Here is a 13,991-nt window from a genome sequence, read left to right on the forward strand (position 1 = left end):
GAGAATACAAATAGTACTCTGAAAGATGTCATAAAAAAACCCAAACCTGTTTGGAACTTTCCCCAAGAACTTCATAAGAAAGGTTAACATTCAGTAGAGCACATTAGTTGATCATGTCTAATTAGTACCACAGAAAATGGACCATATCTTGCACTCTTCAGGCTGTCCCTAAATAATGGTGGCAGTTCTGTCTCACCAAGAGCAGGACAAGGACTTGTACAGTTGTGGAAAGAATAAAAATGCAGCTTTTTTCAGATCAAATCCTGACTCTATACATGTATGAAGGCCTCATTACATAGACCTATTGGATTTATCACCATGCATCACGTTGATGATTTGTGTTGGTCCATTATCCTGACGGTGAGGATGGGAAGTTCTAGATGGCACAATGAGTGTTGTAAGATACACCAAGACCTTGCATGTAAAGTCCTTAAACCTCATCTATCACTGACTACAATGACCTAAACAACAAAGTTTCAGAAAATAAAATATTTTATTGTATTTAATGCAAGAGTAAGTCTAATTTTCCTCGTACATGTCAAATCTTTGGTGGCCACAAGACTATTCTGATGTATATTTGTTGCCTTATTGCTAAATAATGTATTATGCCAACATGTCTTCAATTTTAAATGCTGATAATAAGTTATAGAGGACTTATTTTGTCTTTTTTATTAATTTAGCACACATGAAGGAATTTAGCACACACTTGAGATTTCTTATATACGGCTAGGCAAGTGCAGGCAAGTACAACAACAATGCATCCTTCTCATGACAGATTTTCTTTCTGTGCTGGCTCTTCAGAAAGAAATCTTGTATTCCTGTTGTATCTATTAGAATTGGAGGAATTTTTTACATGAAAAAATGTTCTACAGTTAACTTCTCATTCTGAGCAGCAAATAGATTATTCAAAATAGTACCCATAGCTATGGGAAAAGGAGGGAGTGCTTTTATGATTACAAGAATGATGTAGCTTAAGAACAGCTTTTTAGGTGAGAATTTGCAAGACTCATCTGTTAAATTTAATACATGTACTACTCTCACTTTACTGTTTCATTCAACAATAGTCTACTAGGGAAAAGTTAAACCTACCCTCAGTCAAATTGCTGTCCGATGGCCCAAGAGGACCCTTGGGCATCCTCATCCAAAAAGCAAAAAAGGAGAGGAGGATCGTCCCCTGTCTGCTGGTAACCTCCATGAAGCAGGTCAACTTTCTAGAGCATCCTACTCTCCCTCTGAACATTACAGTGCCACTACTGCAGTGTGGAAAGGCAGGGGCAGGATGCATTTGGAGCAGAAAGTGAGTAATGTTAATTTGGGTAGACCCCTCACATATTCAATCCACTCCACTGGCTCAATGTGCACCAGTGGATCTGCATCTTTTACAGAAATCCCATAAATGTAATGAGATGTACAGCCTGATGAGCTGTTAGTTTAAATATGTCTATTCCATATTTCTTGTCCAGAAAACCACTACAAAATAATAACTTTAAAAAAACCCAAAAAACCCAACCCTAATAACAGGAAAAAAACAAGTCTCTGTGTGAAGCAATATTCCTTTGCTATTCATTAAAATATGAAGAAAAAGTAGAAGTATGGGAATTCCAGTTTAAAGCATTGCACAGTAGTATCTGTAGCCTTCACCACTTATATATATATGTGTGTGTATTTTAATATTTATCCTTTGTACCACTATCTCTTCTTCCTCGTATGGAGGCCCAAGATTGTCTTCATAAAACTATCTCCCTCTAAACCTACACAAAATTTCCACAGTACCAAAACACAGAATTACAGTCAATCACTGTAGCAGGAGTCACCATTGCAGAATCTCAGGGTTAGTTTTACTGCTGTCTTACACCCCAGAACGGAGCAATTTAGGTTGCGCATTTGTCCCATTTCAAACTTAATTAAAGCTAACAATTTGTTTAAAGCCTGTCAAAATAAGGGAAGGATTTCCCAGGATAGAAGATGAATAACTCTCAGCTTCTCATCTGGAGTAAAAAATTCTTCCTCATTTCTCAGGAAATTTGACAGCTTTTGGTCAACATCTATTGACCGCAGCTGTCAAAAAGAAAGAAATGAAGCAGTTTAACCTAAGGCAGGAATAACAGTTTTCACGGTTGTATGTGAAGCTATCTATATATATTAGGAAAAAATTTAAAAAACTGGCCTAAATTACATCAGAGGCTTGGGTTAGCCTGGTGAGCCTCACAAAAATGTAGCTGCTGGTTGAGAGCTTATATCCCTCCAGCAAGAATCCATGATGTGATGTGATGTGAAACCAATGCCGTACAATAAACTTTTAGAGATAATGACAGAATTCAGGAATCTTTTCCAGTCAATACTGTATTGCTTTTTGTCATAAGATCCAAGATGTACTAGTTTAGCCAAAAAAAAAAAAAAAACCCAAACAAAAGAACCAACCCCCCAAAATTCAAAATCTCATTAAATATCTTCTATAAAATGGTACAGGAAAATCCCATTCAGGATAGCAATTCTTCTAAGGATGAATAATTTCATATTTTGTTCTAGGAGAATAAAAATGTTTCATCCCACTTAAGCCTTCAGCTTTTATTAATTAATTTGCACTTTGAAACAAGAGGTCTTTTCAATGTGAAGGGAGGTTGTAGAGGTGGGGTTTTTGAAAGCATTTCTAAAAGATCAGAGATTCAGATGAGAAAAATTAAGCAAATTCCACATAGTTACCATTTCACTAAACTACCATAGCAACGATGTGCTCTGTGACTATTGTTCACTGATTTAATTCAAGGACATACTTATTTTCTACTCTCTTACACACTCTAAAATGCTTCTTTCTTTAAAAAAAGTCTTTTGAAACAAGTCTACTAAGTAAATGAAGACATTTATGTTGTTTTTACACAGCAAAATGTTCTCTTTATAATTTGAACAAAAACTGTAATATTTTTAAACTGAGAAGATATCATATCACTTATATAACTAAGCATGTCCTACTAGTGAAACAAGCACATTTTTGCTTACAAAATTCTGCATATTAAGGTGTAGGAGTATAGCTTGGAAAATTCCCATTCATTTTTCCAGACTACATTTGTTCTTTTGGTTATAGATTTATCAATTAGGCAAAAACATTACCATTTGAAAGTAAAAACATATTTTTATCTTAAAATTTAATTTAAAAAACCCCAACCTTTCAGAGAGCAATGAATCCTGATTCATAATGTTTTTGCTAAAGTAAAAATCTAAGTGAGAATTGAGAGACCTGACTGAACTTTCTTTTTCCTGTAGTAAGTTATAAGAAACTCCCGTCACCTAGCTCCCTTTCTAGATGCTTGGACTTTATTAATTTAAAGTAAAGCTGCAAGCAAGGTGTCAAAGTTTGATCAGCTACTCCTTCAGATCTGTCACTGCAAGTTCCACTCGGGGGAGCCTAATTGAGATTCTCCTTTTCTTCCAGTGATACCAACATGCCACTGGGCTAAATCAAGTCACTCTGGATTAGGTCCAGGTTTTGGGCATGGCTGAACTGAGAAGCCGTAACTCTGAGACCCCGTTGATACTGAGAGAGGTAAGTGGGCATTGAGAAAAGCCAGCAAGAGCCTGGGGCTCCTACTGCTCAAAGGAGTCACAGGCTCTTTTCAGACTACTTTGAATAACTGAAAGAAAAAATTGGTGTACATAAAAAAGAAACTTTAATTTCTAAAGCATATAACAAAATAAATCTTAAAATACATATAAGGGGTTTCTACGGAATCAGAATTTCAATAAATTTTTCAATTTTAGCAGATCCCTTTCTCCCTTTTCTTTCTTACTCTCCTTCGGTATCACAACTATTTCTCCCTATGTCAGCTCTTTAATCAGAACCTCTGAAAGATGTTAAAAGCTCAAGACAAATAAACTTTGATTGCCTCACTTTATAATAAAAAAAAAGGAAAAGTACCTTGTTACAGTGTTTCTTTATTGTAGTACTCACTAGATCTGCACAAACAAATGATGCCTTATGTATGCCAAAAAATAGACAAAAATAAGCCAAACAAAAAGAACCCAGTCCAATGGGTTTTCACTTATCTAATTTAAAAACTGTCAATTTGAACATAGGTCAGCATCCAAACTCAAGAATACATTTATCAAAGTGCTGTGTGGGAGATCCTCTTTGGACATCTTATTAGCATCATGGCACTCCTACACCCCTTCTGGATAACGCTGCACCTCATGACTGAAAACCCATGTGCAGACAAGGTCAAAAATGAGCTGGAGATTTTTGATTGACCAGTACAGGAAAGTAGAAAATATATATTTGTGTTGGGAGTAAGAACAGCAATTAGAAGGATGTCAAGATCAAGCACAACTGAGAATTGAAAGGTTGGTTGCTGCCTTTAGTCAGCTTTGTAATTACTCCTTTTTTCAAATTACAGAAAAGGCTTTTGTTTTCTCCCCAGCACAAAGAGGAAAATAACTGAATCTGTTTTGAAAACTGATTCCTCTCTCTGTGAAGGTGGTTGAGCCATAGTTTTTTCCTTATTCTGAATAAGGAATAATAATAATAATATAATTCTGAATAATAGTATTGTTTCACTTAGTTTTAATTTAAAAATGTTATTCTAAGCAACCAGAATAGACACCTCTGTTAGCAAACTTTCTAATTTAAAAATTATCTATAAGACATTTGATATTTGCTTATATTTAATTTACATGATAGGGAAAACAGTCCTTTTGTTTCATTATGATAGGTCTGTTAAAACTTTAGCAATGAGTATTTACAGCATCGATTTTAATGCAATATTTAAAGGCATTTAAGTCAGATGATTTTCTTTGGTTTCCAGAATAAAGATCACTAAGAGTCGGCCTGAAAGGCTGATGCACAGTTGGCAGTCCAAATTACCAAATTATTTGTTCTAATATCAACTGGGCTTAAATATTCCAAGTGAAAAACACAAAACTGCACATTTGCCATCAGTAACCTTCCTGGACACACTGACTGGAAAGATTTATTTAACAGTGCTAGTGTAAGCAAAGTGTTGACTAATAAAAATGCCTTTTTACCCCTGACAGAACAAAATATTTTATATTGGTTGTTTCTAGCCAGCCAAGGTAATGTTTCTCATAGCACTGTAAAAAGTGGTATGCAGCATGATTAAATAATATTTCAGCTCTTTAGTTCATGCAGAGGTCATCTGCTAGAAGGCATAAGGGTTTGATTAGGTTTACGTCATATGTGAAATATTCTAAAGGGAAGCACAGAACTCGAATATGTGAAAGCTGCAGCTACAGATAGCTTTCTCTCGTGGTCAGGTAGGCAAGCTCTGTCCTTTCCTATAATAATAAGGCAGAAAATAGTAAATAATTGAGGAAAGCATAAACCTTTGAAACACAAAACTAGGGAATCTAAAACCTATGCTCTGAGAAGAATCTGCCACTCAGTTTTAAGATGGTCATCAAGTGGGCATGTATTCAGATTTGGCTACTGTAAAGAGCAAGCTTCCCAGCAAACTAACTTTCCTAGGAGCTGAGGCAAAATTTAAAGAAATGTGAGTCTAATCCTGAAAACTTTCGTGTAGGCAGTGAAGAGACTAGTTAATATATTGCTAATTAACTTTATCAAACACTGGCATAAAACTGAAACCACAGAAAGAAAAAATTACTAACGTGCACCAAGATAATATTAAAATATCTATTTTACCTGCACAGTTATTTGTTGGTGATCACTTTGTTTCTAGTAAATCCTGTTTAACAGATATCATGGTTACAAGAAACTGCAATGCCTCATGGTGCAATCACATATCCAAAGGCACTCCAAAGGGCCTGGGCACCTGCTCAAGTTTTTTACATTTCCCTCTTCTGAAAACATCTCAGGGCATTAAAATACAATTTCAAGCACAAGTACAGATTGCTATTTGGTTTAAAAGGAAAAAAAAAAGGTTGTTCCTTTATGGGAAGCACTCACTGTATACTTCATTGCTGTTAGGCTATTGAAGTGTCATTAAAACAGCCAAACAGTGCCAGGTCACTGATAAAGAGACCAAACTAAGCTTCTCTGTGACATCTGTCACCCATAATGTGAATTTCAGCAGAAATGCTTCCATCATAGTAAGATTGAAAATTAAGTGTAAACCCAAATAGCTTTCATGTCATCATGATTTTCAAGGAAACAGAATCACTTTTACATTTGCTAAGGAAATACCTTTGCTAAGGCATTCTGTAGAAAATGCCGTCCTTACATAAATATATGTCACTGCACATAAACAGTATTTCAAACCTTATTAACAGCCATAGCAGGTCATTAAAAACTTTCAGCAAGTTGGTATGGCTGTTAACATTACTGCCGAATTTATAATCCCTTTTTATTTTCCATTTTGTCTTTTGAGTAATTCAATTAGAAATCCTTCAAAGCAGTAACAGTGGATTAAATGTTGTCAAACCACAATATGAAATTACAGAATAGAGTTCTGATGATGAATTTATTAAACTTTGCAATTCAATTCATTTCTCCTTGAGTGTATAAAAAGCAGAATTCTTTAGACAAAACACCAATTAACTGTCGTACCTCATTATTAAGTATTGTCTCCTTTTAAAAGATAGAATACATGAGGACATAAAGGATGCATGCAAGAAATCCATTTAAATCACAACATTTAATTACACCTAAATCCTGCAATGGTAACAGAAAAGAAATGAATTCTCAGGTAGTGGAGGAAGGTGAATGATGTCACTTACCCTGGAGTGACTATAAAGCCAGCAAGCTTTTCCTGCTCAGATTTCCAGTGAAATAGCTCATGAATCAATTTTTACTTTTAAAGCAAAAGGATTTAGTTTATGAGGAGAGTTCTGAAGAATGCAGGAATAGAAAAAGAAAAGAAAGAGACATCTGACAACAGAGAAGATTAAAAACCAATCCAAAGAAGTTAAACAACAATATTGAATTATCATAAAGGATGATGGTGGACCATGATCAGTGTGGGACCATCAACAAAATTCCACAAAGCACATCTCCAGACCTGCTAAAAAGTGTGCTTATGTGTACATTTGTAGGAGTTGAAGCAGGCAGTCAGCAGCATCCCTTCTCCCTGCACATCCTTGATTCCCTCCCAGCAAAACAATGCCCAGTGCAGCACATCCCTGCACACACAGTGTAACAGCATCACCACCTCAACCAAGAAATCCTTGTTTCTCAGGAACTAAATTTCTTGCTTCTGTTGAGCTTTTCCCTCAGGTGAACTACCAAGGCTCCTTTTCATATCCATTTGCTTGGGCAGCAGGCAATTTCCCTCCTCTCCCCAGTCACCCAGTTTTATGGAATTTACACAGATTTTGAAAAAGTTTGGACTCTGAGAAACATGACTGAAAGAGGTCATCTGGTCAAGACATACACCAAAGCAAGAGAGGGCAGTGGCAGATGCAAAGACACTGAGATCAGCTAGGATTGTATTTTGAAGAATCACCCAAAATGGATGACAGTGGCCAGTGCAAGAGAACAACAACATGTACGAGTCCTGAAACTCCACCGCAAATACCAACACAAACCTCACTCACACTGGGTTATACTGCATTTTGGATGACAATGTCCACACTGCTGCCACAGCCCAGTGTAGCACCACTCTGCTGTACTTTGCATTAATTTGTAGCAATAACTGATACAGAAGAGAAGAGCGAGAACTAATACTGCCTGCAGGACTCAATGAATTATACTTAACCAGCATATTATTGTAGGCTGATAGTAGAATGTCACATGAACACAGATATAATCAAATTCTGTTTGGGGCATCATTTATTTAAAATACTTCAAGCTCCTTGCTGGCAGAGCAACAGCGAATTAGCATGCTATGCTGTGCACTTCAATTAAAAAGCAGCCTCATCTTTCCCATTTCCAAGGTACAGCAGAGCAAATCTAATTGTGCCATGCAGTCAGCTCTCATCTTCGCAGAGTAACCAGGGCTTTGGGGTTTTTTTCTTTTTGTTTTTGACAGATTTGTCGTCCTCTGAATGAGGCAATGTAGGCTTTTATGAAACTTGCCTCCTAATTGCAGGCAATAAACATAAGCACAGCCAGCAGCAGACACGGTAGCAAGTACCACTGAAGCAAAATGAAAATAAAGGTAAGAAAAGAACCACAAAGCAAGTTCATTTTACATATGATCTGAATAGTTAAACCACCAGAATCTGGATTTCAGTGCTCACAAGAGACATATACATTCCTTCTTCAATATAAACAAAAAAAAAAAATCTAATAATTCCCCAAACCTAGGGCTTAAATGCTGAGATACGCAAAGATTTTTTTTTCTATTTTGGGGGTTAGAAGGTATGACTAATTAATGAGAAACAGTTATATGCCAGTTAGGATGCTATTAACTTTTGCAGTATTTGCTTATAGCACTAAGGCTAAGATCTTTGAATATGAGATATGTTGCTTTTGGTTCGAGACCTTGTTCATACTGATTATCTCAATCCAAGTGAATAGCCAAGTCCTTTTATACAGTACTCATTTCCTATTCCTGGTCCAAAGAATACGGTGCCTTTGATGAGGAATTGAACAGGGTGAATCCACAGAAATGGTTGTTTGAATGGACTCCAGGAGGGCAGGTACTGGAAGGTGCCACTTGGACTAGCACTAACACCACTACCAGTGAGGCTGGCCACAGCTTTGCTGGCCTGAGCCCTAAAAACTCCAGAGATGGAGAGTACACAGCTCCACTAGACAAGATATTCCTTATCTACATTACCTCGTTAGGGAATTCTTTTCCTAATGCACATATTGAAATATTCAGCCTGAAATTTACCCCTTGTTCTTATCATCTGACGTGACAGAGAATAACCTTCTCTTTGTAGCTACTCTTGCAGGATCTTGTCACATCCTCTCAGGTAGTTGTAAGGCTGCTCTTTCCTTCTCTCTGTTGTTTTTCACTGCCCACTAGGCCAAGGAGACTCACTGATACTTTTGAAGACTTTGGGTATCACTTGTCCCAGCTCTCAGACCTGGGGTTGCATCCTAGCAGGAATCCAAAGTAAACCCAGACTACTGACTCAATTTAACTATACATTCTTGGCAGAGCAGCTGGAGACTCTTGACCTTTAGACCAAAATCAAAAAGAAAAACACTTAAATTTGTTGGTTTCACATGACATTAATAATTCTGAATATTCAATGCCACTTTTTAGAAGGATAAATAAGAAAAAAAAAAGTAAAACATCTTTGCATGGTTTCCAGTGAAGAACAAGAAGTGCACCACAAATACAACATCACAAGTTAGATGCTGAAATATGAGTGCCACCATCTCACATGTTTGGTTTATTATTTTCATAATTTTATGCTAAGATTAATACAGGATTGAACTACAGTGGGAAAGTGACATTGTCATTTTATAATAATCTGCTGTTCACCATGTTGTCTTTATGTTTACTGTTAAATGTTTTGTACACATAAGTTATCTGATTCAAGGAAAATCTGTGCGTTAGTGCTGGTAAACTTTATGACAAATTCTATTACAATTCTTAACGATATCTGCTTTTATGCCATTGCAGATTGTTACAAAAGAATACAAACCTTAACTTTATTATCATTAATCAGCATTAGTAAATATAATTGACATTTTATACAGAACCAGCTTTAAGTAACTTATTGGCAGCAATACAGATACCTCTTAATATTACCCTCTGGCTAGCTACGCTGTTTGGGCGCCAGAGTGTCGGCACTAATGACTTGGAATTAAAATCAAATAAAAGCTGAGAACTGTAATTCAGTATAAAACAAACAGCCATACTTAGTACCGATTTTTATATATATAATTTGGATGTACCAGGATCCTTTTTAATTTGTGGTTGATATAAAACAGTGAAAGCGTTTGATACTAGACAACAAAACAGGATAGAGAAAAAACAAATCTGATGTTCCCAGATTTCTACACTTACCCTGTGGGCACACCATAGGAATTGGAATGAGAAGAGAAAGTAGACAGTGTAATTAACCTTTCCTTTCCCTTTTTTTTTTAACAACAACAAAAAGGCAGAACATGTTAGACATTATAAATAGTAAAAATACACATTTTTTTCTGCCATTATTCTTCATCTCAGCAATTTCTGTAGTTTCTTGAGGATTTAATGTGCTTAGGCATGAAAGAGACCTAATCCTTGAAAAAAATTCCTATGAAGACATGGATTATGTTATCAAAAAGATTTAAGAAAACCTGCTTCACTGTACAACCAGGAAAGCTGCTCTGCCTCTCAAAGCCTCATGCCCTGACTACCAGATACTGAGTGGAGTTTTTTTCTCCAGAGCATATCTGAGCCCTGTCTTCCCTACACCACCTGTGTATGACCTATTTGACTTCAGCTCAGGGAGGGAGGGGAAATACAAAAATATACAAAAATACCAAAATACTATCTAGCCCTTTTGTATCTTCTGATGGGGTCTCCAGGGGCCACTGTGCATGGAAGACCCCTGAAGGGATACTGATAAATCTTGTTGCACATACCATTACTTGATCCAGTTTATCCCCACCCTGTGCTTCAATAATCTACATTTAAAATCACTATAATTTAATTTTAGCCAACTCTGAGGAAGAACATCAGGATCTGGCTCTCTAAACATGGCTTGTTTTATTCATTTAAAGAAGTTGATTCTTTTCTGAGCTCTCATTTTGATAAGACAAATAAGAAAACACAGAAAAATGTTTAAGCAAGTATGTATGAAACATTCCAAGGAATATCCATACTGCATGGGAAAGACAGAAATGTTATATTATAAAAGCATACATGTATATGTAAAGAAATCTTCTTTCTTTATGGATCTGATCTCCTCCATGGAGAGTCACAAATCCACACGATAGCCCTGAGTGCTCAGATTTTGCATTTGCTTCTCTGATTTTACAATAGCTGAAAGATATGTAAAAACTCATGTAGCCAGACAGCTCCCTACTGACTACACATCTAAGCAACTTCACATGCATACATTACTCCAACCACTGAAAGCTGGAAATAACACATACATTAAAACCCCATGCTTGAAAGGAGCCTGTTTCAGTTTGGAACCTCCAGGGCTCTCCCTGACCAGACTGCACCTTCCACAGTGTCCTGCCTTCTCAGGCAGGGACACGCCAAACTACTGAATTATGCTCTGCAGACTGAAGGGAGGGAATTTCTTCAAAAATTTATAAACATGCTAAAATAGAAATTTTTTGTTGAATGTAATTCAGGGAAAAAAAATAATAATAACTACTACTGTTTTGCTAGTGTTATCCAGGAGGGCTTTGATGATTTTCTCCCATTTTTAATCACAACTTCAGCAAATGACCACTGGCCATAAAAAGCATCCAGATTACTTTCATTAAAAATAATAATCTACAGCATGAACTAGATTGACATAATTTTGTTCAGAGAAAAGAATAAAATGCTCAGGGCACTGTGCCTGACAGTATTGCTATGATAAAGCTATACTTGAAGTGTGTCCACTTGAAGTGTTGCACTGATTACAGCTCCTAGTGCCTCCCCAGTTTCAGGAAGTGAATGGTTTAGTTACCCCACTACACCTCAGCTCTTCTAAGTTTTGTGTTTAACTGTGCAAGGGAGGATGAATTAAGATGCTTACTAGCCCTCTACAAAGGGGTCAGGTGAATAAAAATATGTCAGTTTTAGGGTATATAATCGTAATTTCCACTCTGCATCCCCTTTCTCCTCTTCTTTTCCCTGTCCCCAAAATGTATTAAGATGGGAAATCAAACAGGCTTCATATTTCAGAAACTTTGATGGTCAAACTCTGGGAAATCTCTCCTGATAGACTTTGAACCAAGATTTTTCAAAGACTTTCAAGTCGCCATATTTGGGCATTTTTCAGAGCTAAATCGAATTTCAAGCCATAACCAAAACATGCAAAAATCTACAAACTTCAAAAGGATATTAGTATTAGGGTTTGTATGTGTATATTTTCTTTTCATGGGCAAAACAACACACATTCTCCTAACTGAAGTCATGGGATGTACTGATAAACTCTGCAACAGATTTCTGCATGGCAGAGACATCAGGCATGGATAATTCCAATCTCAACCATATAAACCACCAAATCTATCGGTAACAGAACACAGGCTCTCACAAGAGAAGGTGTTACTGTACAGTACTACCAGAAAGGATGGACTCTCCTGTGATTCTGAAATACAGTCAGGTTCATATGTTAAAAATTGTGAAATGAAATGCGTGTATATCTCACGTCCTTCAAAATCATTACTGATATACACAGTAATTACTAGCTTGTGATTTAAAAGACATCTACAGGGCACTGAAATGGAAATCAACAAATTCTGTCTAAGTGCTTTTTTGAAATTATTTGTTTTCATCATATTCCTTGTCAAATACATAATGCATTTTTGTTCTCAGCAAAACTAAGCATTTTGTACATTCTCAGCTTCTTCTTTTTTTTTTTCCTCTTGTCCATAAATATTTAAACATATTCAACCTAAAAATCTCAAGCTGGTAATCTGCAGCTTGTGTCTTGCCCCCTGAGGTGTAACTATCAATGTGGCAGTGCAGGACTGCTGGAGAGACATTAAAAAGATTGTGGTTACAGTCCTACCTGCCCGCAGGCCAGTCCCATGCCTCGCTCCCCCATACCATGAGGACATGATAAATTTAACTCCAGCGCATCAGCACCAGCAACCTATAAAACATGCGGAAGGACAAAAAACCAAAAATTAATTTCAAGTAATGTAGTCTTTCCTGTAGCATTTACTGTTCGATTTAAATAGATTTCTTCAGACATTTGACTTACTTTTCTTTTTTAAGAGAAAAAGCTATGGTTATGACACCCTAGAAAAGAAGCTTGTTGATCATTAGAGAGAAAAACTTAAAAAACTGATGTGGTTTCCAAAGATTCTTAAGGAATTAGAGTGAAAAACAAAGTAAAAAGATATGAGCAGAATAAAGAGTTGGTTCTGGAAAATGTTAAAAAATTAAATGTAATTACAGGGCCTAAGAGCAGCACTAAGAGCTTTGGCAGGCAGTGTTACACAGGTGTTGCTGTGCTCTGAAGAACTGTAACTCAGTAATAAATGTTTCCTTTTTGCTTTAATGGATTCAGTCTCCAGATTTTCTGCAGGCACCTGTACTGTGCCATAGCTTTCGTCATTAAGTAAATTTGTTTCTAAAGAACAAGAGGTTAATAAAAAAAAGTCTAAACAAACATATTAGTCATGCTAATTCCTGTTCATTGCCCCCTATTAGTTACAATTAAAATGGGAAGGAGCCGAGCTGTCCGAGGGCAGCACACAGACACGCTCCTCTTCCTTTCTGAACTGCTCTGGCCTGACACGAACATCTCTCCTGTTGCCTTCCAGGGGCTCTAACTAGGGTTTTGTTCTGCATCTGCATTTTGTTTTGCTTACTGAACTGGAGTAACTTTTGCCTGCTGTGTGGCCATGGTTCAGCAGCTCCCAAAGTGCGTGAGCAGGGAGAAGCCATCCATCACTCCCAGGAACCCTCCCAGCTCCGGCCGGCTCTGCAAGCCTGGCCATGCTGGGGATGTCGGCCTCCCTGACAAGCTGACCTTTTGGATGAATAGGTCGTTCTCCTGCTGAGACACTGTGCTACCTTCTGGGGCTTCTGCTCTTGTGAAAGCCACATCCATTACCTCCTAGGCAGGATCCTACGCGCGCGATTAAACATCCCTGCTCTTCAGCTGCGAATTCCAGGGCGCCCCAAACTAGTGCTGCTCTCCACAGGGCAGACACCAACAACTACTTCCCAGAAGAACGTTCTATCACATAGGTTACACATCATTGACTACATTTAAAGAACCACTTCTTTTCTAAAGGTGTAACATAAATACAAGCACAGATTGGAAATACGTGTCTTAAAGCTGGACAGCAGTACCACCGAATTAAAAAAACAGAAGCAAAGGCACAGTAAAGCCATTCATCCTAATCAGTTTAAAAGTGGCACTGCTTCCGTCAAGCATAGATTCCAAAATATGATTTCATGGTCAATTAGATAAATACAGGTATAAATTGAAATAGTGTTGAAGAACACCAAGCCAACTAC

General features: G+C 37.1%; 1 protein-coding gene across 1 annotated transcript in view; it reads right to left on the reverse strand.

The window, feature by feature from the left end:
• DPYD (dihydropyrimidine dehydrogenase) overlaps positions 1–13,991 on the reverse strand; it is a 337,889-nt gene that overhangs the window by 95,208 nt on the left and 228,690 nt on the right. The window contains exon 16 of the mRNA XM_038144404.1: positions 12,529–12,612. Within this exon, the coding sequence (XP_038000332.1) occupies positions 12,529–12,612 (84 nt within the window). The remainder of the gene's footprint in view (positions 1–12,528; positions 12,613–13,991) is intronic.

The sequence above is a fragment of the Motacilla alba genome, chromosome 8, assembly GCF_015832195.1.
Source record: "Motacilla alba alba isolate MOTALB_02 chromosome 8, Motacilla_alba_V1.0_pri, whole genome shotgun sequence".
NCBI classification, from domain to species: domain Eukaryota; kingdom Metazoa; phylum Chordata; class Aves; order Passeriformes; family Motacillidae; genus Motacilla; species Motacilla alba.